The 23,776-nt window shown below is 40.1% G+C and overlaps 1 protein-coding gene across 2 annotated transcripts; it reads left to right on the forward strand.

The window, feature by feature from the left end:
• The first annotated feature begins 81 nt into the window (after positions 1-81).
• On the forward strand, positions 82-20,772 carry PPIL4 (peptidylprolyl isomerase like 4). 2 transcript variants are annotated; one of them, XM_031049845.2, is made up of 13 exons: positions 82-207; positions 3,106-3,173; positions 3,256-3,320; positions 5,115-5,232; positions 7,186-7,328; positions 7,687-7,783; positions 8,110-8,226; positions 9,132-9,256; positions 11,127-11,193; positions 12,026-12,137; positions 13,658-13,763; positions 14,374-14,512; positions 20,355-20,772. In XM_031049845.2, exons 1-13 carry the CDS (start codon positions 150-152, stop codon positions 20,577-20,579), a joined length of 1,440 nt encoding a protein of 479 aa, XP_030905705.2. In that variant the 5' UTR covers positions 82-149; the 3' UTR covers positions 20,580-20,772. The 2 variants fall into 2 exon arrangements, with proteins under 2 accessions (XP_030905705.2, XP_005150149.2); XM_005150092.3 differs by lacking the exon at positions 82-207 and adding an exon at positions 2,184-2,280.
• Positions 20,773-23,776: the final 3,004 nt, after the last annotated feature.

Raw genomic sequence — 23,776 nt, forward strand, 5'->3', positions numbered from 1 at the left:
GCGTCATGATTAATGGTACTGGTGTACATAAAAATCCCAGGAAGCAAGGACTGCTGAACTGCAGAATTTATAGATGCAGCAAAGTTCAGGCTGGGCTCTCAGCTGACCTCAGGGAATCCAGTATCTCACTGAAATGGAAGAGGACATAAATGCCTGTTCCTTTTTGTCTGTCTCCTTTTACAAGTTTCCTGGAAAAACACCTATCAGGTAATGCTTTCTTTCTGGTTTTGTTTCCATCATCCTTCTACTTTTCTCCCAGTCTTTTGCACTCACTTTTCTTCAGTCCTCTTTCTTCCTTCATTTTTATTCTCCTAGAACTTGATTAAAACTGCAAAAATTATGCATTAAAACTGCTTTCAATGTATTGCTGTTTTCCCCAAATTTCAAAGCTTTCATTAGTTACACAGCACAACAGATGCTACGTAATATAAATGGTAAAATTCCTCACAATAACTAAATAACTTGTGACCAGTTTCACAAGGGATCTGTCCTTGTGCAACTGAATGACCTACTCAGTGCCAGGACAGTCTGGGAGCGTAAGGCTTCCCTTTCAGCTCACACACACCTCCCAGAATCCTCTAGTCTGCTGACAAATGTGTCCTGACATTTATAACTATTAAAATATGTAACCTTTTAAAGTATTTTGAACAGAGATTGACTACTGCTTGAGCTGCAGAGTGCCAGAAGTGTTGTATTTCCATGCTGGTGTATGGTCACGAGAAGCCTTTTTTCCTGTGAATCTTCACTATAGGTGTGGGTTATTAGAAGGCAAAAGCCAGTATAAGGAATAATGAAATTATGAATTCATTTCTTTTATGCCTGAAAAGAGTGGTAAAAACGTGGACTAAATTAGTGATACGCTTTCTTACTCGTGTGCAGAGTAAGAGTTCTTAGAGTAGCAAGTAAATAGTTAAACCTGGGTCAGCACAGGCTTGCAGAAAACCGATGCACATCCCTCTTAAAGTTTCAGAGTAAAAAACGCAATGTGTGCTATAGTGCTTTCTTCCATGAACAACTGTTGTACAGTATAGCTTAAAACCAGCCTTGAACCAATTTAGGATTGATGTACAGAGTCACAAAACCAATAGAGCACTCTAAAACACATGATAGCACAAACAGCTTTGAAAACTAGTATGCTATGGAAGAACACAACATTTTGGTCCCAGGATCAGCCTACCATGTCTCCAGGGCCATAACACAGCAGGATAGTGATGAAAAGTGGGCACATTCCCTACTTGGCTGTTTATAAAGGTGCTGTAACATAATGCAATGATCTGATATTGCTATTATTGCTACTTAAACAGGAGATCCTGCTCTTACCAACCGTACATGCATCTCTGCTCCCAGCTGTGCATCCCTGCTCTCTGCCTTCCCTCGTTCCTTTTTACTGTATGCTGAAAATTCAGGTCACTAACCTGTCAGGAATTAAATTCAGCAATAAGAAATAAATTGTTTTCCAACAGATCAGTGACTTGAATTGACTCATTGTGTGACAAGTACCAGAGCGGGATCTGCAAAGAGGCAAAGAGAGCACAGCCTCAAGCAGGACCCCTTGTTTTGAAGGTTAAGAGCCTTTACATTAGTTCTGCTGTAATACATATGCCCGAGAACACTCTGCAGATGGTTGACACTTTGTAGTGTCAACTGGAAAGGAATAAATTTGGTTTGCTTGTCTGTCCTTTCTGTCACGCACAGTAAGCTCTACAGGTTGTGTTCTGACCATGTACTCAACACAAATATTTGGCCTGTTAATCACTTTATAACCTTCTATTAATAACGGTGAGGTAAACCCGGTTTTCTTTGACTATATAGTATAAGCACACACACCCCTCGTTGGAGAGCACCACTCTCAAAACCTGCATGATCGGCCACAAAACGTGTACTCTGACAGAGCAGGTTGCTCCTTGGGGGGGGTCACGCTATGTAACACCTTCCCCTTCAGGCAGGCAGGACTCCGCGGCAGTCTGCCCCGCTGTCCCCCGCCCTGATCCCGCTACAGGGAAGAGGCGTGCAGCCTCCCCGGCAGCCGCGGTGAAGGCCGCAGGGAGGCGGCCGTTCGCTGCTATTGCTGGCTCGGCCCCGGGGCCGCTTGTGGGTGTCCCCAGCCCCGCGGAGGGGAGGCGCTTGCAGCAGGGAGCCTCCGCACCGGCAGGGGGCGGCCTATTGAAAGCGGGTTGCACCGCCGTGCCCTGCGGAAGCGGCTGAGCGTCATGGCGGTGCTGTTGGAGACCACCGTGGGAGATCTGGTTATCGACCTGTACACGGAGGAGCGGCCTCGCGGTAGGAGCCGAAGGGGGGTGGGACACACAGCTTTTACCGCTGCCATCCGTGTCTGGATGGCGCCTGATCTTGGGGAAGTAAGGGGAAATACGGTTAAAAACTCGTAGGGCCTTGCGTTTCGTCACCGCTTGCTCCCTTGCGGGCGTCGCGAAGCTTCCCCCGATTTTCCGCTGTGCGGGGAAGGAGAAGGGGGCGCTGGGCTCTTTGCTGGAGTTCTGGCCGCCGGAGGTTGGGGTTGCCGGCACGGCCTCCACAGCGAAGGGGCTTCAAGCGGGTGGTTTCAGTCAGCGACGCATCTGTGCTGTTTCCCACTCTGGGTTTTGGCACTTCCCGTCGGGCCCCAGTCCTGGGATTAGATTCCAGCGAGTGCGGAGTCTGCTGTGGCTGTCAGTGGTCCCCCTGCGCAGGTTGTATACACGTGCTTAAAACACTTGGAAGCCTCAGTTGCTGTTGGGAAGTTTGGATTTTTTAAATTATGCTCTTATTATAAATGAGTAGTAATTAAAAAAAAAGGCAAATATATTCTGAATTGTAAGGCAACTGTGTTCTTTCTTAGGTGTTTGGAAAGAAAGTGTGGAGGAAAAAATGTGTTTCTGTATAAGCAGCTGTATTTAGGGTTCTTTGAATCACTAGGGATTGGCTTTAAGAAGGGAGGAAATGTTACCTCTCCTTAGAGCATTTCTCACAGCGTTTATAGGTTGTGCACTGCTAAGTCTTAACAAAGATTGCTCCAAAAATACTCTTCCACATGTTGAACTGGCTGTTATGTCTGTGCTTACGAGATCTGGGATTTGCTTTAGTAAATGTAAGTGTAATTTCTTACAGCTTGTCTGAATTTTCTGAAGCTCTGCAAGGTCAAGTACTACAATTATTGCCTTATTCATAATGTTCAGGTGAGTATTCTCCATTATTTTTTTTGTTGGTTTAAATTGACGGACATGAAATCAATATCTTGTGTGTTCTGCTTGGTGACAGAGAGATTTTATTATACAAACTGGAGACCCCATGGGAACTGGTCGTGGAGGGGAATCCATATTTTGGTAAGTGAAACTTTTGTGTAACTTAATCTGCAGAGAAGTTGTATGGGGAAATAGGGGTTCCAATTAAATTGTCTTCAGCTCTCTTGGGGTTGAATTACTGACAGAAAGTAAAAATGTTGATGTATAAGCTTCCTTGGTTGTCATACCTAAATACCTTTTTAATTACCATGCTGTCTTTGGCCACTCAGATTGGTTTTAGTTACAGCTAACAAGTTGTACATGAATTTCTGATTATTTAAAAGTTAAAACAAATAACTACAGTTTTGGTTTAGTAAGAGAAGTATTGTAATGATGTGCTCTGCAGAAGGCAAAAGAGCGGTTTTTGTAGCATTTTTATTTTTGTAACTTTTATTTTTGTAACATTTAATTGAGCAGGAGGGGAGTTTAAAGGCCATATATGATGTCTTCTGTGCACTTCAAAGCAAAGTAATCTTGCTACTCTGAAAATTTACTTGAGTTGATTTTAGTCATGTTGTACGTGTGTAAGGAAATCACTTTTCTTTCCTGTTTAAGATGTCAGTTGTCATGCATATTGAAGTAGAAGATAACATTCAAACAGCCTGGATGGAAGTTAGCAAAGTGCATATGTTCTGTATGATTCCTTTGAAAGTGTTATTAGAAGGAGAATTAAAATTGCAGAGCAGAACCAAACCTGGAGTGCTGGGGAGCACACTATGCAGAGATAAACAGCTCTGTTTGGACAGAGGCAGTGTTGCTAAACCAGCATTGACATTTGTAAGGCTGGTCTGTCAGAGCCTCTTAATACAAAACGTTGAACACAATGATCACCACTCTGGTGATCCTAGAAGCGGTATATTGTGCTAAGCAGAGCAAGTCTAGGTAGGTAAACTAGCAGACCTGGGCTGTCTCTGCACATGGGTAGACCAAGTTTATTTTGACATTCTGCTTTTTTTATAAAGATTTCTCTTCTGAGGCTCATTGGTATGGCAGATAGGGAGGTATAGTGTGATGAGAGGGTGTCTGATTTGTTCTGCTGCTAGCATGGAGAATGGCAGTTTGTCTTTTCTACCTGTTCATTGCTGCTGAAGTCCATGAAATTGGAGTTTCTGTTCTTGCTACTCAGGAAACTGATGCAGGCAAAGTTTAATTTGAATCCTGCCTTCACAGAGGCTTACACATGCTTAGGAAAATGAGTTCAAACACAATACTGTCCTTAAATTTGAGCAAATGTGTGTCTTGACCATGCCTCTATCAGTTATGGAGTGAGACAAAATGGGTGATAATCAGGGTTAGAATTAAAAAATTAAAAAAGAATGTAACAGTTTGCCTGATCCTGTGTATGTCAAATTACTGTATACAGTCCTGTCTATATGCTGAACTAGGTCTACACATAGATTTAGTGGCTTTCCACTTACTTTGGAAGAGAAATTTTTGACATAATTTATTAAACTTTCCAAGTATGGATTAACTTATTTTTACAGAATTTACTTACCAAAATTGGTATTTGCTTTATGCCTTAGAAAAATGTTACATACTGCATTTAAAACCACACAAATACACCGCTCCCCCCAAACAAAAAAAATCCCCAACCAAACAAAATCAAATCTTGGTGAGATGCCACAGAGACAAATCTATTGTTCCCTGTAATAAGAAGTGAATTATATAAGTGCACAGGTCCAGAAAAATGTGCATAGGTGCAGTGTAAATTCCGGTTTTACTTGAATGCCAATATAAAAATGTCCAAGATGTTTTCTTTACTGTTTTACAGCATTTGTTTATCTCACTTTTTAGAACCCCTTTGTCTTGTAAAATATTTGTTATATATGTTTTCAGCCAACTGTATGGTGATCAAGCTAGATTTTTTGAGGCGGAGAAAGTGCCGAGAATCAAGCACAAAAAGAAGGGAACTGTGTCAATGGTGAACAATGGCAGTGATCAGCATGGATCACAGGTCAGCATACAGTGTTGGAAAGCCTTGGTACACATCTGAGTAACTAAAATGAAAGTTCCTTGGTATGGTTATATAAATGTGCATTAATAATACAATATAAGTTTATAGTCTTATCCTAGTACTGGTATAAAACAATTTTTGAAAGTGTTTTGTTCCCTTTGCTATTCCCTATTCATGTGCGCAAACCTTTTGCTGTAGGTATATTTAAAGCTCTAATGTATTAGAATATTATTTCTAAATTATTATTTTAGATGCATTGTCACTTTGATACATAAAAAAATGCAACACTTGTAATATCTGTATGTTTTATTTTTAAAAAGAGTTGGGTTTTAGTCATTGAAGAGCAATTAAAAAGCCTATGGGTTTATTCCAGCTAGAGCTTGTAATGCATGGAGTTTATTTTGCTGCTTCCCTGTATTGTATGTATAAAATTGTTTGGGTGGGGAGTTTAGGAGAAAGGAAGACAGGCTGAGAAAGTTGTGTCTGTTCAGCCTGGAGAAGAGAAGGCTGCGTGGAGACCTCATAGCAGCCTTCCAGTATCGGAAGGGGGCCTACAGGGATGCTGGTAAGGGACTATTCATCAAGGACTGTAGTGATAGGACAAGGGGTAATGGGTTGAAACTTAAACGGCAGAGGTTTAGACTGGATATAAGGAAGAAATTCTTTACTGTGAGGGTGGTGAGGTACTGGAATGGGTTGCCCAGGGAGGTAGTGAATGCTCCATCCCTGGTGGTGTTCAAGGCCAGTTTGGATGAAGCCTTGGGTGATATGGTTTAGTGTGGGGTGTCCCTGCCCATGGCAGGGGGGTTGGAACTAGATGATCTTAAGGTCCTTTCCAACCCTAACCATTCTATGATTCTATGATTTGTATTTATTTGTAAGAATGCAGACTGCTAGCATATACACAGTCAGATACAAATGAATGCAGTTCCCAGAAACCTTATTGCAGCTTCTTCTTTGGGAAGGAAGAATTCCAGTAAAAAAATTATGTGGAGTTGGCTCACAAATACAGTGTAGCTTATACTACATTGTACTACAAATGTAGCCTATAACAAATACGAACAAGTCTTAACCGTATTGCAGAGAATGGGGAGTAATGGGGAGTAGGATGTTACCAGTCAGGTTGTAAAGCATGCATATAGTGGTTCTGTTCTGTTATTTGTGCATATCTGCTTCTTCTTCCTTTGTTCATTACCGAGTATCCTCCATCTTTAATTTGTTACCAAGTGTTCAGTTTGTATAAATTTTCATAGTTTCAGTTTTGCCCTAAAGCGAAACACCTGATTTGTGTTAGGATACATTTCAGTGCCAGTTCAGGCTGATCTAAGTCAATGTTCCTGTGTGTTGCAGTTCCCTTCTCCATGCTACTGCATCCTGGTTTCAGGGAAGAGATGGGTTGTGATACAATGGAAGGGACAAAAAAAAAAGTCTGGATAGAATTAGATGAAGGTAGAACTACGGAAGCTTTGCTAAAACTGTGAAAATGTACCTGCTGAATGCAGTCTGGTATACCTGTGATATGAGCTTAGCTCACTGCTGCCCAGAGGGTAGCATTGCTCTTCATTCTCTCACAGCATCAGCTGTGATGCCTTTTACAAGCTTTCCTGATCCTGCTCAACAAATCTACCTGGCAGATAAGTACCTGCTCTTCCTCTGCTGGTCTGGTTTTCTGCCAGGTTGCTGAGTCTAATCCAGGGTCTGATAAGCTGAAGGCTGGAGCTCTTGTGGAAGGAGACTTGTGTGGGAGAGTCGTTCTTCCTCAGGCTGTGGCTGTGAGCTGGAGGTTTTCTTCCATCAGCTCATGTTCTCAGAGCTAATGGAAGAAGATTAATCTTCTGCAAAGATCAGAAAGATTTTTTTTTTTCCTGACTGATTTCATTGACAGCTGTACCTCTCCTAAGGTAAAACTCAAACCCCGAATTTTTCTTACTTGTTTCATATCTTCTTTTGTAGTTTCTTATTACTATGGGGGAAAACCTGGATTACCTCGATGGTGTGCATACTGTGTTTGGAGAAGTGACAGAAGGAATGGATGTATTGAAGACAATTAATGAAACCTTTGTAGATAAGGATTTTATCCCATATCAAGATATCAGGTGGGACTGCTTGTAACTTCTCTTTTTTGAGGAATACATTATCATTAAAAAAATTAATCTTTTTTGGAAACTAAATTAATATATAGTGATGTCAGCTGACCTGTACATGGTATCTTAAGTACTCTTTTATGGCAATATTATTGGTAAAATAAGCATATATTAAATTAAACAGTTATGTAAGAAAATATGCAACTGTGTTGCCTTTATAATAGCATCTGTACTGGTATTAACAAGCATACAGTATGTTTGGCTGTTTCAAATGTAACTGAGAATCAGGGGGACCAGTTTGTTCTTACTTGGGTAAAGAGGGTTTTATTTGCATGTGACTGATGCTGGTCTTGATTTTGTTTTCCATAAGGATAAACCATACAGTAATTTTAGATGATCCATTTGAAGATCCACCTGGCTTGTCTGTTCCTGATCGCTCACCAGAACCTACTAAAGAACAGCTCGATGTGAGTGTTTATGATAGCTTCTTGGGCGAAAGTGAGGTGTTGAATATGAGATGGGAGTATAAAAGAGTGTAGAATATCTACCTGAATATGATTGGGCCTGAAATTTCATACAAAGTACATAGTGCCTGAAACACAATAATAACATCTCTCTTTTTTTAATCTAAGTGGAAAAATCAGAATGAGAGCCCAGTTCTGCAGAGATGCTTGTGTAAGCATTTTTCATAGGTTGGGGGTGAGGGAGAAGGTCATCCAAGTAACATTTGGAAAGTAAGAAAGAATTTTTGGCCACGGCTTGGTATTACATAGCTTTTGCCTTCATTTTGCAGAGTGGCAGAATAGGAGCAGATGAAGAAATTGATGACATGAAAGGACGGTCTGCAGATGAAATAGAAGAATTTCAGGCAGAAAAAGAAGCAAAAACTCGTGCCATTCTTCTGGAAATGGTGAACAACATCTTTCTGCATTTACCTTTTAAATGTTATTCCTGTGTGTGGGCATGTTGCATGAAGACTAGGAGAATGTGTGCTATTTATCTTGAAATTGCTTATCTGGTTATGATGTCATGGCTCAGAATCTGTGCTGTTAAGTGTCTGTGGTACAGTGAAAAGGATTAAGCATGAGCTCTGGAGGTAGTTTTCTGATAAAGTGGGTGATACTCTGTTTTCAAAGCCAGGATTAAATATGGACCAGTGGAGGCTTTATAAAAACTTGCTAGAAATGCACCCAATTAAAAAAACCCATAACATACATAGTATGCTGCTGAGTATAATCCTGAAAAAGGTTTAGCGTGTGTGAGAGAGAGCTGAACTTATTAGTGATCATCTCTTCCCAGTACATGCAGTGGCATTGTGATTGCATTGTTAATGTGACAGCAGTCTTTCTTCCATGGGATTACTTGAATTTAACATTGATTATGTTCTTCCTTAAAAATGATGTTTAGTAACTGCTGGGAGTTGTAAACTCCATATAGTAACAAAACCTGTGAAGAGGCTTTGAAGTCTGTCTTTTTTTTTTTTTAAAGAAAAAAAGCACAGACCCTGTTGAAGGATGAGTGAATCCCTCACACTTCTTTACAACTACCAAATTCAAATTTAGGGTGAATAGTTTGTAGCAGAGGCCAATACCAAGGTCAGTCCAGATGTGGCCACAGTGTTGCAGAAGATCTTCTCTTGTTCTTGGGCAGCAGCAGTGGGGCTGATAACCTGTTTTCCAGATAAAGTTAATGTTTCACTTTGTGACAGGAACGTGTCTTGAAATCATGCAAAAAGATATGTTGCCACTGTACTTGTGGCACTAAAATGTAGAACTTTAGGCAGAAGTGATGAAATTCTTTTTCTGTATGGCACAGGTGGGAGACTTACCAGATGCAGAGATCAAGCCACCAGAAAATGTGCTGTTTGTTTGTAAACTGAATCCTGTGACCACAGATGAAGACTTAGAGATAATATTTTCAAGATTTGGTCCCATTAAAAGGTAATTATTGTAGAAGAAAAAAGAAAACCTTCTGTGTGAAAGCTGAAGTTGATTCCTGCCAATCTGTTTTGGTTTGGCTGTTAAGTAATGTTCTGCCGTCTCTGGAGACTTACGCTGTGACTGCATGTATTTGGATAGAGACCACAACAACAGCAATACAAAGTCAGATGTAGTTAGATGAATATCCTGTTCTAGCAGTGGTTTTAAGTGAGAGCCTAGGGAAGTGTAGGAGCAAGGAAAGCGTATGATACTCTCCCCAGCCCCCATCCTCTCCCTCCTTTCAGCAGTTTTTATCTCAGATGCTATATAAGCTAGGTACAGTCTCTGGATTTTTCTTTCCGTTGGAGTATGTATGGTTTGCCATAAAGCAGGAAACATTTCTAGCATCTGATACACTTCTTGTTAAGAAGTTCCTCATGCCTGCTGCCTTTTTCAGTTTTGAACTTGACTTGTAGTAGTTCAGTTGATTCCTCCTAGTACTGGTATCAAAAGACATGATTGGCAGCGAAACTTGCTTTTCTACACCTCTCTATTGTATATGCTGAAGTCACCTTTTTTCTTGCTAAGAGTACTAGCCTAAATACTCATGCTTTCTACAGGCATTTACCTGATCTTGTTTTCCTTTTCTCAGCTTTTGTCTGTTCTTTTGGTTTTGTCTCAGGATGAGAGACCAGAATTGTTAAAGAAATTGCAGCTATACACTGGCACAGGGGTATTCTCTGCTTTGTTCTCAGCTCCTTTTGTAGTTAATGCACAATTAGCTTATTTTGTTTTTAAAAGCACAGTTAGGATTTCTGCCCCCCTCTATGCTCATCTTGTTGCATTTATCTGTGTTGAACACGGTTCGCTATCTTGTTCTTCAGGTGGTCTCATAGGAACTTCCTGAAATTTTTTCAGTCTTTGCCACCTTTAACAGTTTAGTATCATCAGCAAACTCCACTGGTGACCTCTTTACTTTCTTAGTGAGAAATAGCTGTTTATTCTTGCCTGGGCTTTCACATGTTTATCAATGCAAAGGTGTTTCTTCCACCATTGCTGCTTAGTTTTCCCAAAAGCCTTTGGTGCAGGAGTTTATTAGAATTTCCAGAGGTATTTCAAAAGACTGCATCGAATAGGTCATCATCACACATAAGCATATTGACTCTTCCAGAGAAATTAATTTAGATTTATTCAGATGGTCCTGAGTAGGTCCTGTTTATTCAAGTGCATGCTAACTCTGTTCTGCATTGAACTTCTATCAGTTTGTGCACTACAGGCATATAGGCCTGTGTTTTGGTTCCCATTTTGCATCTACTGATGCAATACTTCAGGCTTATTATTTTTGCCCAGTTAACTATCTGGTAAGAAGATGGCGACTAAAGAGGTGCTTGTTAAGAAGAGAAGGTTTGTCACATGATACCTGTTCAGACTTTCCTTAAAATGATTGAGAAAACAGAATGTGAAATTTCTTGTCATGCATTAATACAGAATTAATGCAAAAAATAAATAATGAACAGTAATGGTGGAAGATAAGTTTTATTTCATTCATCAGAAATTCATCCTTAGTTCAGTACCTTATGTTAACCAGTTGTGAGGTAAATGTAATAATTAAGTGATGTCACATGGATTTTTTTCTATGTAGATAGCCCCACATCAGTAGGGGCTCAGAATCCAGTGTTTTAATACCTTCAAGGGGTTTTGTGGTCGGTTTGGGTTTGTATTAGGATTTTTTTGTGGGTTTTTTTGGTGTGTTTTTTCTTTTTTTTGGTGGTAGTTTGGTTTTGGTTTTTGTTTCATTTTGTTTGCTCCTCTGCCTTTTAAGCAGTGCTTGCCTATCCTATGTGTTTTCCTCCAACAGCATTGACATTTTAATTTCTTACCTATTTTTCAGCTGTGAAGTGATCAGAGACTGGAAAACTGGCGAATCTCTCTGTTACGCTTTCATTGAGTTTGAAAAGGTATGTTTTTTCAGGTACGCTATCTGTAGATCCTGATTATAAAAGTTCAGTTTCGGTCAAGTGTTGGGTAGCTACTATTTTCTCATGCTGATCTAGTTATAGGAGTTGTAGGTCCTAAATGAGGCAAATACGTGACTCTTTCTCTATTCAACTGGGCAATACAAATGTGTTGTTCTCAGGTTGTCTTGAAACCAGTGGGAGGGGAGCAGGTCCCTTTTTTCCCCACAGCATATTGGGACTTTGAAGATTTAAAGAAGGGAATGCTAGGAGAAAAAGAAGGCGTGCTGCATAAAGAGAGGAAGGTGTATGGAAGAAGGTAGATCAGCTTGTACAGTAGTGTCCTATATTGTGCTTGTAAATAATGCTTGCTTTTATCAGTATGCTGCTCTTACAGTGAGATGGATAACGAAAGTTCTGGTGTTGCATAGCTTCTTGTTTTTATCTGGTAATCTCTGTGAGGAACACTAGAAAACACTGGAAAAGTGTTCTCACTTTTCTTTAGCCTACTTATATACTTAAAGTGGACCATTTACTAGTTGTTCTCTTCCTTAGTTTTCTGTCCATATTACATGTGCCAAACTTCACTGGATTGGCAAATTTAAAAAAAAGTGAGCTGAACTGAAGAATTGGAGTTTGAAATGACATTCGGACAAAGCATAACTGTTTCTTCTGAAATGGCACAGTGCAAGAACTGCTGTGCTTTTTAGAAAGAAATGTATGCCATTGAGCAGTTGGATTTGTGCTTAAAGTAAATATTCCTTTGAATATTTACGCAGTAATTATTCCTGTGAAATAATCGTGACTCAAAGTTTTCTGGAAACATTAATACCAGGAGGAAGACTGTGAGAAAGCCTACTTCAAAATGGACAATGTGCTGATAGATGACAGACGAATACACGTGGATTTTAGCCAGTCTGTTGCAAAGATTAAGTGGAAGGGAAAAGGTAGGTACACTTGGGATTCTTTGGCCCTCATAACTTGATATGCCATGACTTCTAAACTCTTAAGTATTATACAAAAGTGAAGCAGTTGTTACAAGTTTAAATCATCTAATTTTCAGGAATATAAATTTTTGTGGTACTGTAATAGAGCAACAGAGTTGCTTGCTCTTTGCTTGTTCTGTAAGAAAGAGTGGAAGGGTTTACTAGTTACATTAACATTGCATTGCCATGGGTTACCTTTTCATCAGATGTATTTTTGCCACTAAATCTTTTGGTCCTCTCAAGCTTTAAAAAGGATGTGTTTCAATATTACTTCCTATACTACTTGCAAAATGATATGGCAGTTCACTGTTAATTCCTAGTTTCTTTCTTCACTGTATGACGCTTGGGTGTATACAAGAAAAAGTCAGTGTTTAGGTCAGGGATTTCTCCTGTAGGTCAAGTGTATTGCATAGCAGGCTGTATGTTATAAAAACCCAAATTTCAGATATTTGAGGATGTCCTGGGAGGAAAAAGATGGTGAGAGAGATGGATGCAATGGTTACTTGCCTCTTGGGAAGTGAGGAAAACACTGTTGCTGGAGAGATGCCTGTGCACTGCAGTGGTGAAGTTCTCGTATGTCTTCTAAAAATGGAGTCAGCCCTCAGTTGTTTGCATACAATTTGTCCAACCTGGGGACTGGTCATGGGCACTGAGGTACTGGAAGTTCTCTTGCACAGAGCTAAGATGACTTTGTAATCTATACCCTACTCTACAGTGTGTCCTGTACTAACTGACTACATGGAAAACTTTCCTACATCTGGATAACACAGGTCTAAAATGCCCTAAATATTGGGAAACTAACTATATTGTCATCTTGCTGTGCCTGTATGGTACTCCAGAAATGACCTAGGAGAGAGCATTGGCCTTCCACCTGCAATAGCTATTTCTGACTTAGCCAGATAATATTGCAGTTTTAAGTATGAGCGTGAGATGGCAGTATGTTGCTTTGGAATACTTTATTAATCTGTGTGTGAGCTGGCACTTTTCAAGTGAACGGGTAGAAAACAAAACCTGTTACACCCCCTTTTAAATCAAGACATGACATTTTCTTTTTATTGTTTCTCATTTGAATTCTTATGCTGTAAGCCATCTTCGAGATATCCCTTTTTGTGCAGCCCAGAGCAAAAAGTCATTTAATAGAACAGTCTGTGGGCTTTCATGGTAACAGAATTTTAAGTAATGTGACATCAAAATGGGACTAAGCCAGTTGCTGAGTCCTGCTTTGTGATCATGTTCATGTGTTGTCTCCACTGATCATGAGTGAGAAGAAAACATGTTGTTTAATGGGATCTGCAAGCAAGAGAAGGACAGAAAATAACAATGTGTCCTACTCTCTTCTACTCTGTGACCCAGATGCTGATGTTGTTTCTGGAACTGTATGGTTATGAAGAGCCCTTAATTCGTATGCAGAACCTAATGATAAGTGTAAGTCTTGATTTTTTTTTTAGTTGAGTGAATTGAATATATTTTCCTGTGGACAGGTGGGCAGTATACCAGGGATGATTTCAGAGAGTACGAAAAGGAATGTGACAGACCTTCAAAACCTTCAAACCTTGCTCTGAAGGAGAAGGTAAAACCAAAGCAGGAGTATCCTTTTCTGGCCAAAGGTGTTTTTTAAACTAAGTGGTTTATGAAAACAGCCTGGAAAAGACTTCTTATTCTGAAAGCATGCCAATGTGGTGTTTGGGGTGGAATTAAGCATTTTGCGTTTTCATTTGGTGACTGATGAATTCATTCAAATTGGAATGTGCTGTTTCACTTCTGTGTTCATGCAGGTAAATCATGTCCCCAGTCTATAACCTGTGGAGTGACATAGGCATAACAGAGTTCTAAGTAGTTTCAGAGGAGACTTGCAGCATCCAAAACAATACCACGGTAGTAACTAAAACATGCACTGGCATTATAATTCAGTTGTGGTAACCATGAGAGAAAAAAAGACACTATCTTGTTCAGATATCCACAGGCAGAAGAGAAAGGAGAATTGGTATCTGACTGTACTGTTTGACAGGACAGAATTCAGTCATTTTAGCACACCTGTATTTTTTGTCAGTGTGTACAGTCGTGTTCTGACTGAAATATGTGGCAAGTCTTGGTAAAACCTAGTCTGATAAACAGGGATTTGCTTGCTTCACGAGCTTTTATGTTCTGCTATTTATTGATGTTAAGTAACAGATCTGTCCTTAACCAGCACCATCAGTGCCAAGTATGACCTTGTGCTGGATGAGGATATAGAGGAGTCTCAAACAAGTCAGTCACACTCAGCTAAAAAACAAAAGAAGAAAAAGCACCACTACTCTGAAGATGAAGAGGAGGACAGGAGGACCAAAAAATCTAAGGTACTTACCTCTTCATGCATTGACTTTATATCTGTTTGTTGTTCTCTTAATAAGAGAAGCCAGGAAAAAAGTCTGATATTGAGCTGAGCACATGGCTTGCAAAGTCCCGAAAAATACATCAATTGTAAACATACAGAAGGCTGATGTTAGTTTCTGATTATGGAAGAGGCTTTCCAGATCTTCCTGGACTTTTGAAGCTTAGGCATGTCTGAAGGCTTTTTGCCAAAACATCCTGAAGAGGCAGTGTAGCCTCTCATAAGGTAGGAGCTCTTACAGCACTTTGAACCTGTTTGCATATTCACAGTAGTTAATCATCTGTCACAAATGCAAACTATTCCTCATTTTCTTGCCAGACCAGTGTGTGTTGGCTTTTTCCTATGTGGAATCAGAAACACAATCTCTTTGCATTATCTGTTTTCTTTATTTTTCTTTTTTTGTTTTGGAAGCATTTGTGTAAAATCTGTATGTGGGTTTGCTCACATCTGTACTGTGTGAACATGTGGTGCTATGGGACTAGGGCTGTGGAGGAGATCATCAGAAGACAGTAGTTTTGTCATTCACTGGTTCCACTGCAGCCTGTCAGGTCAGCATTCTCACATTTCCTGTGAACTCAAGGTAGTCAAGATGTTGATGTTTCAAGGAAATGATGTCTGCAATGATGAAGTGGAGGTTAACCCCCACTGAAGAGTGAGCATTAGGGAGAATTGAGCTAAACTGAAAAATAAAATAAACCCCAGTATTTTAACCATGCAAGCTTTATGAGTGAGAGCAAAGCTGTCTTCTAGCAACTCTGCAGAAAGTGATAAGGTTCCAGCCACAGTAAATAAAGCCATTGTCCTGGCCTCCAGAGAGCATACATGGTTCTGTTGTCCCATTGCATCACTTCCTGCTGTGATGCTAAAAATAACTTTTCTCATGAACATTAGCAATTACACTTTTTCAGTGCCACCAGTGAGCCCTATTGCTCATTCATGGTACCAGTCTTTTTGTCACCGTTTGCATACTAATTCTGTTGGGATCCCTTGGGTGGAGGGGAGGGACCTGTGCAGATAGTTAAAGTCTCAATTGAAGCACACACATAGAATACATCTGGGCTAATGTTGGTTTAGACTTCCTCCCATTGTTTTGGCCAATAGACACTGTGGTTTTAACATTCTTGAAGCAGATATTTCTGGAAGTAATCTTTGTCCTTGATGGTTCAGAAATTACAAGCCTGGAAATGGCTGGTCATGAGTTACCAGCAGAGAAGATTTGAAAGTCATTGAGGTGTTTCCACTCCTGCAGGTCGTACAGCAAGCACCAGCAGCAGTAGGCTGTTAACCTGCACTGTAATTATTACAAGGGGACTGTAATGGCACATTAGCAGTGGATTTTGTAGCACAGAAATACAAAGACAAGAGGGATTCCTGGTGCTACTTCCAGGTTCTAGAAGAGAGTATTTTCTAGTGCTTCACTCTGTGATCTCTTCAGTGTCTCTGTATATCTTTTTGTGATGTAGTCATCAGCTCCTATTGCGGCTTGTTCCTGGGTCTGCTGCTGCTGTATTCCAGTATCATCTTCTTCCCTACTTCTTTCCTCTCTGTTGCTTATCTTTACCCATTTTGGTGTAGATAGCTGAGCCTTCTTGTACCCAAAATCACAGGTGGATGCTTACTTCTGTTCTCTGTTGGCAGGCAACATAATTCCCTTGTTGAGCTGTGAATATTAATTTCTGGGAAGAACTCAGTTTTTCTCTGTATCTGCACTTGAATATTCCCATTAGTGTGTGCTGTATGGTACGTACATACTGAGCAGTATGTACTCAGTCTCATTTAGAGATTTTGGCATGACCCTCTCCAGGTTAAATCTGCAGGCAGGTTAGCTGACAAATCCTGTTTAGCATATATGAAACATAATTTTTTTTTTAATTTTACTTCTAATTTGGGCATAATCTGGGGAACTGGTACAAGACCATGGGGAGGAAGCATGTTTTTGAGGCAGCGTATGTTCAGTGTGAATAACTGAGGCCAGCACAAAGTATAACAGTATGGAAAGTTCGATGAATGGCAGCATTTTTATATAGGCAAACAAGGCATTTTACCATAACCCTATTTTTGGCATATTGGAATATGTTTGAGGGAAGAATTTTAAAATGAAACAACAGCAGACCTTCTGCAACTGATTGGCCAGAAACCACAGTAGTCGTGCTTTCATATAGAAACTTCCACCTTAAGCCCCTTCTGTGGCAGAGATTGTAATTAACAGAGAACGAGGTTTTACAATAAGAAGTTCTGGCAACTGAAAGTGCAATTTATGCTACCGGCTCCAGCTATGACTTGAAGGGGATTTATTTTCTGAATAGTTTCCATGATGCTGAGGGGTTTTCTGTTCTCTTGCTGTTTTGTTTTTGGTTTGCTTTTTTTTATTTAGTATAGTTTGACTCATCTTTTTGTTAGTCTGCCAACTGTTTCCTGATTCTTCAGCCTCTGGGTTGATGTTTTAAGAATATATTTTTGAATCTTGTGCTGTTTGACTTGATTCCAGAGGGTATGCAAGGTAGGGTGTTGTGGCTTCCTTCTGGTAGGTAACAGGCTGTGGGTCTGGAGCAGGAGGCTAGGTTTGTGAATAGCATTTGATAGAGGTTTTTGAATACAGACCATGCTTCTTCTTGGGATCTATATTATGACTTTGTTCCCTTTCCAGTTTTTCTATGTTTTTTTGGTTCCTTGGATCTTTTTATTTTTTTTGGATAACTGGATCTGTGGAGTATAGCACAATCCAGTGGATTTTTCAGGTTTCTGTAGTGCATGGTGTTGCCAAAAATAGTGATTTTTCTGGTTTCAGTTCCCGGCTCTTACTGCTTATTGGACACTCTTTTCTATTTTTTGATCTATTTTTGATCAAAATCTCCCTCCTGAAAAGTCTGTCTTTATTTGTTTGCTCCTTTTAATCTTTAAACTAGTGTGTTTACTGTATGTAGAGGTGGCGTATTTATTCTACTTTTTTGGTCATAGCGTTTCTAGCTGGTTTACCTGCAGGTACTGTTTGACAAGCTACTGCTTTTGGCTAAGTAATTATGAACTTCCAGAAAAGTATCTTTCCCTCTTTTAATATTTCCTTCCTTGTGTGTGTTCACCAGCCCAGTGCTGGGTTAAGGTTTGGAGTGATCATAACTTACTCATTGATTGATAAGAGGCTGTGATCTTGGATTGAGAAATCTGAACTTCAGCAGGAAGAGAGCCTGTTTTTAAGTAGGAGTCTTTTTCTTCCTCTGCCAGTGGCAAAACAGCATGTTCCTGACTTGGATACGGCATAAAGGATTTGATTTTAAAATACTGTTATTTTTAGTAACTTTGAGTGTTAAAACCACTGGTCTTTTTCTGTGCCAAAGACTCCAAAAGGATAAAATCATATTTAAGGGGAAAGGTAACTGATTGGGGCAGGGACTAAGATGCAATTCATTCTACTAATTCAAATTACTACATCCTTTTAATTTAGACTGTGGTCATATTAGCTGCTGTGTTGACCTTGTGGCACTTTCAGACTTGCCCTGAACACCTGTACCTTAAATGTTTCTGTGAAGGTCATTGTGCTAAGCTGGCTCCATACTCATATGACTTCTTTTAAACCTTTCAGCAAGTTACCCTTTTTTATGGCATTCAACATGGGCTATTTGTCTTTACTTTCAAGTCTTCACTAACCTGTTCGCTGCCCTGACTTGGCCAGTAGCATGTCTGCAGGGTTGACTTGCTAGGTTTTCCAGCTGAGTCCTGTTATGCTTTTCTCCTGTTTTTCCCATGTGCTGGCAGGAAGCTTCAGCAACAGACTATCTAGAAGGCAGCAGTGCACCAAGCCCAGTGCAGTCAGTACCCAGCAGAAGTAGAAATTCTTGGTTGTGTTGATAAGGATGAAATCTGTTATTAGTGATGTGTGTGTTGATCCAGGTGGGTTATGTTGCTCCTTGTAACTGTGGTATTTCAGCATTATCTGTGCAATTCTAAGAGGTAGTGTTTGCTCTGGGAACCATCCTGGTCTCTGTCTTCCTGGGTAAAAGCTCTGCTTGGAGTTGAGATTTTGCTATTCTTCTAAACAAATTAAGTTAGCTTGTCTGTACATGCAGTACAGGTTTTACCCATACAGTTCTGAACACTGCTGTCAAGAGTGCATATTCACAAAAATGAAAGTTGTATCTGAAATGAAGAAACATGTATAATTTAGTGCAGACATTTTTCATAATTCATACCAATCTTGTATTATATATACCAAAAATATATATATTTGTATATATAATTGTATACCAATTATATATACCAATATATATTTATACTAATCTTGTCTTATATATACCAATCTCACACTGGTGTTTAACACTGGTGTTATTAAAATCCCATAAAACAGTATCTGCCTTGATACAGTCACCTGATACCAAACTTCCAGGTGACTGTGCCTTCAAAACAGAAGTACCTGCCACTTTCTTAATAGCAAGTTGTATACATATTTTCCTCAGGATTCTGAAGCTCCCTCCTTTATCTGAATAATAAAAACAAACTAGTTCTTAGTAGTGCTTGAAATCTTAGTTCACATGTCAAAACTCAGCATTGTGTATTAAGAAATGCTTTAGAGTTCCTTGAAATGAAAGGGCAACTTTCTAAGTAGTCTTTATCATTTTACTTTTAAAACTGCTGTGATGCCGTGGCTTGTACAGGTGTCGGTGTCTCCACACAGTCATTTTAGCATATTGCCATAATTTTGTTAGTGTGACATTTCACAATCTGAGTAATTGGGCCATCGTTCCTTCATTCAGTAGTACACTGGTTTCATACTGTCTGCCTAGGGCAACACGAAAAGCCGATGTCCTACTGACAGCCATTACCCCTTTGTTAAATAAACTTTATTTCTCTCTGAAGCAAATACATTCTGTGTGCTGAGCCACCCAGTCAACATTCTTGGTGACAACATGCAGAAAGCCAGGGAAATTCAGAATTTCCTCAGTTTTGGCTACCTGAATTCACAGCTTTTTTTTTTTTTCCATGAGTTTTTGTGTGTGTGCTCAAACTCCATTACCATTTGTGGTACATACTGTTCGTCTCTCCTTCTTAGGCCATTTAAATTAGATAGACTTGAACCCCTCAGAGTTTACTGTATCTGTGTATGACTCTATTCCCATGTGTTTTCTGTATGGGTCTTTCCCAGCAGCCATTATTTATTATTTCCATTTCAACTCCTACACTTTGTGTTATTGTTTGACAGTACATTTAAAAGGATTGGATTCACCATGCTGAATTTCTTGTGTATTTCTAGCTTCAGGGAAGTGATTTGCGTGTATGGGTAGTGGGTTTCTATAATGGTGTCGTTCATTTTTCTGAGGCCTAGAATTTAGGCCATTAAGGATTATTACAGGCAGTCTTAGAAAGTGTTCTGCATCTTCATAGTACTGGGATGCCTGTGAGGCTTGAACCAAAACCTATGATCGAAATACTTGCATTGCTTAGATAAGAAGTCACAATCCGAATCTAGCTTAGAAGCTCGTGTGATGCTTATGAAGAGTTTGGTAATATCCATCTGAGTTGAATCTCTGATAAAACCAGTTTTCACTAAAGCTCCTTATGACATACAAGCAGCAGTATGCCTAGCAGCCATGCTTTTTCCCATAAATGCTGGCAAAAGCTTTAGACCTATCTTCTTCATATAATTACAGTGTGTTTTTTTCTGTTACCTTTTCACATCATGGATGTGAATGTATTCCAGAAAGTACCAGCCTTAGCTAAGGAACCAACCTTGCCTGACTTCTAGTTCTCTTCGTGTCTTTCTGTATTTACCCCTTTTGTCTGTAACTTGCATATCTCTTCAATTCCTTTAACAGGATTCTGAGCGAAAGCATGAAGGAGAACGCTGTAGAGAGAAGATGAAGAGCGAGAAGAAAGACAGGCATCGGAGTCGCAGCCGATCTCAAGAGAGAGACTATTCTTACAGCAAACAAAAAGACAAATACAGAGATGACTTCCGAGTAAGAGACTGGGACAAAAAAGCAGACAGAAACAGAAGTCCTAAGAAATCAAAAGACAAAGAGAGGTCCAAGTACAGATGAAGGATAAGGAAAAGAGAGAGGGAACTAAAATGTGCTTCTTTCCAGCATTCCCAACATTCTCTTAAATGGATGTGCACTTCCTGGATAAAAGCAATTGCCTTCTGTTGGCAGCTTGGCCTTACAATTCTATGTTGGAGTAAGCCTTGATGCCAGAAAGGTGATTTCAATAAAGTGTTTCATGTTAGTGGAATGATTTGAGTCTCCAATAAAGAATGTTGTCTAAAGCTATTGGGAAACATAAGCATACACTAACAAGTGAATTGCCCTTCTTCACTGTGAAGAGATGTGCAGGACATACCTTCTTTCTACAAGGAGGTTGTATTTGCCTTTCAGCACTTTCAGATGCTATGGTAGTGAGTGTGATAGAAGACCTGAGGAGACAGAAATGTGCTCTGCACCCTTCTGCCAAAAGGTGGGCAGATACCATTTGTACTCAACACTCTTTATTTCCTTCCTTTAAAAGTATGTGCTTCTGGATGGTTTAGTCCCGTCAGCAATGTGCTGACACCACTGTGTAGCAGTGGTTAAAGGCACTGAAGTACTGCCATGCTGATTGCAGGGGCCATGGAATTGCTGCACCATGCTAAGACAGTTGCACTTACTTGCTCACGTGTTTGCAGGTCACTTGGCTGTATGGTGTTGCTGGAGGATGCCTCTTAGAACTGAGATTCACTTGATACTTGTCCATCTGTAGTCACTGTTAAAGATCTGGACTCTTCAATGTCAGGGGGATCCAGCTGCTATGATGTCAGGCAGGTTAGGGGGAGGAAGGTAAGAAAGAAAATGGTCATTAGCAGAGTTAGCAGAAAAGCAGAATGTGTAACTTGCATTGTATTTGCCAAACCTAGATGGCATTAATTTTGAGGTTTTGTAGCAGAGGTAAGTCAGTTAATAACTCTTAATCTACAGAGGAACACAAGTGATGTTATCAGACCTTGGGATCTTAGTGAAAGTTGGCAGATTCTTAAATGTCTGATTTTTCTCCCCACCATTTAAACAATGTTAGCCAGTATGCATACAGTTTAAGAAAATGCTTGTCCTTTTCCTCTCCAGAAGAGGAGAGATTTGTATTGTTAGGAAGGGAGGAGACATGTCAGGAATAGTAGTTGTCTTTCCTTCCCACCCATGGAATTGTGTGATGGCTCAGAGACCGCCTGCTTTGGTGAATAAATTTATCTTTTTCCTTTTCTGATTGTGTTGTTTCTTTTTCCCCCTGTTCCTTGCTGTAGTTTCTGATTGTAATAAGATTTTATAGCTTGATACCTATTACTGGAATGTGATCTGCAGGACAAAGACTAAAATTCAAGGCAGTGGGTTGCTGCACATTACTCTGCCCTGGCAGGCTTGTAGCTGTGCCTGGCTAGAGCATTTGAATGAACTGTATGCAGAAAGTGAACTTCTGATTGAGATGCTTTTGTGGGAAGACTGGTACTAAGGGTACAAAAGCAGCTCTTTACCCTGTGGCAAAAGATTCTGACAAAGAAGGCCAGGCTAGATGCCTGGAATATCCAGACCCAAGCTGAGTAGGGATGCTTAGGGTGTATAGAGGAATGTGCCTTTCACCAGTCTCTTCTGTGTCTTTGCTTTCTTAAAGACTTAAGTTTGTTTGGCTTAGAAGCTGCCTTTTGCTGAATCTCTTCTGTCTGCTTCAAAGCATGGAACTGGAAATCAATGGTTTCCTTAACTATCTCCTGACAAAAGCGTTTTAAGCCATTGGTGACTTGCAGGGGCCTATGCCATCCTTGCAGAGGCTGAGCAAAAGTGCAGGGCCTGCTGCCCCAGAGGAGGAATAAGTAGGAAGCCTGGTTTTGGAAGTCTTTCTCTGGAAGGTTTCTGCCTTCAATCTGGGGATAGGAAGACTTCTGAAGTACTGCGCTAGGCCAAGGTATGATGCATGTGGGGTGGTGCTGCTGAGGCAGTAGGTTTTGTCTAGCTCTTCCTGCTTACAGCCTGCTTTGTTGAAGAAACAGGGTTTGCACTGTCTCATACTGTCCTCAGTTAATTTCCACAGCATGGTTTTAACCTGAAAAAAACACTGGCAGATTCGACAAGGATGTGGAGATAGTAAAGTAACTGCATTCTTGACATAGAAACAAGAACTTCCACTCTGAGAAAAAGATGTGGTTCTTGATGAACATGGGAGATCCTTTCACTGGAGAGATGGTGAAAGCGACTTAACAGCATGAAGAGTTTCAGCAGACTCCAGCTAGCCTCTAACCACCTGTGTGACATACAGAGCTTCTTGATGTTTAGAAACAAGCACCCTATTTCAGGTGAGTGTGCTGGCTTTTCTGCAGCAGAAGTGGCTTTTTATTTCTTGTAACAGATATATGTGTAAGAACTAGAAGTTTATATGATGAGTGTATAGAAGTAATAAGTCCATTTGCATTGGCGACCAAAAAATCTTCAGAATAAAGGGTTAAAAATGAAATATATGCAAAGTGTTTCCAGTTTCTGATTTTCAGGATGCCATAGTGCTTTTAAATATGCAGTAACTTCAGATGGACAAAATTACCTGCTTGTATTTTTTAAATGAAACTTTCAATATGTGAATGCTCAAAATTTGGGTGATATTAATAGGTGATTAAATGACACATAAAGCTCCCTGTTTGGAGGCAAGTACATAATGTTAGCTACTGCCACCTAAGACTGCATTTCTAGGCTGCTCTGCTAACACTGTGGAGGGATCAGTTCACCTGGTACACACATGGATGGTGGAGTGCTATGGGTTAGATAGGATTTACTGCTACGGTCGTCGGAAGTTATGGCTGTGTACATGCGGTTCTTCAGAAAGTGATACAGGTTTTGGCTGACCATACAGGTCACCACAAACATTTCCTGCTCTTCCTGTCCTGCCAGAGGTGTTGGAGTGCAGAAGGCTTCTTACTATCTGGGAGCTGGAGACTTGACTTGGTTTATTCTAGTGAGAGTTCACGCTTCCCTATCCTTGTTTCCATTTTGTCAGTGCTAACTCCAATCACAGTTTCATTATTGACCTTTGTTGCTTGTGGTGGTAAAAAACAGAACAACACCCCCCCCCCCATTCCTCTATAATGTTGAGAATAACATTGAAAATGTTGAAACAGAAGCATCAGCTGCTTCACTTCAACTTCACAGAGGGCTGTTCGAAAGGGAACTCTTCATGCTTTAGGTGCTCTGTTCAGTGGTTAAAGACTTATAAACCAGCTCCTTAAGAG

Source organism: Melopsittacus undulatus, chromosome 3 (genome assembly GCF_012275295.1).
Source record: "Melopsittacus undulatus isolate bMelUnd1 chromosome 3, bMelUnd1.mat.Z, whole genome shotgun sequence".
Taxonomy (NCBI): domain Eukaryota; kingdom Metazoa; phylum Chordata; class Aves; order Psittaciformes; family Psittaculidae; genus Melopsittacus; species Melopsittacus undulatus.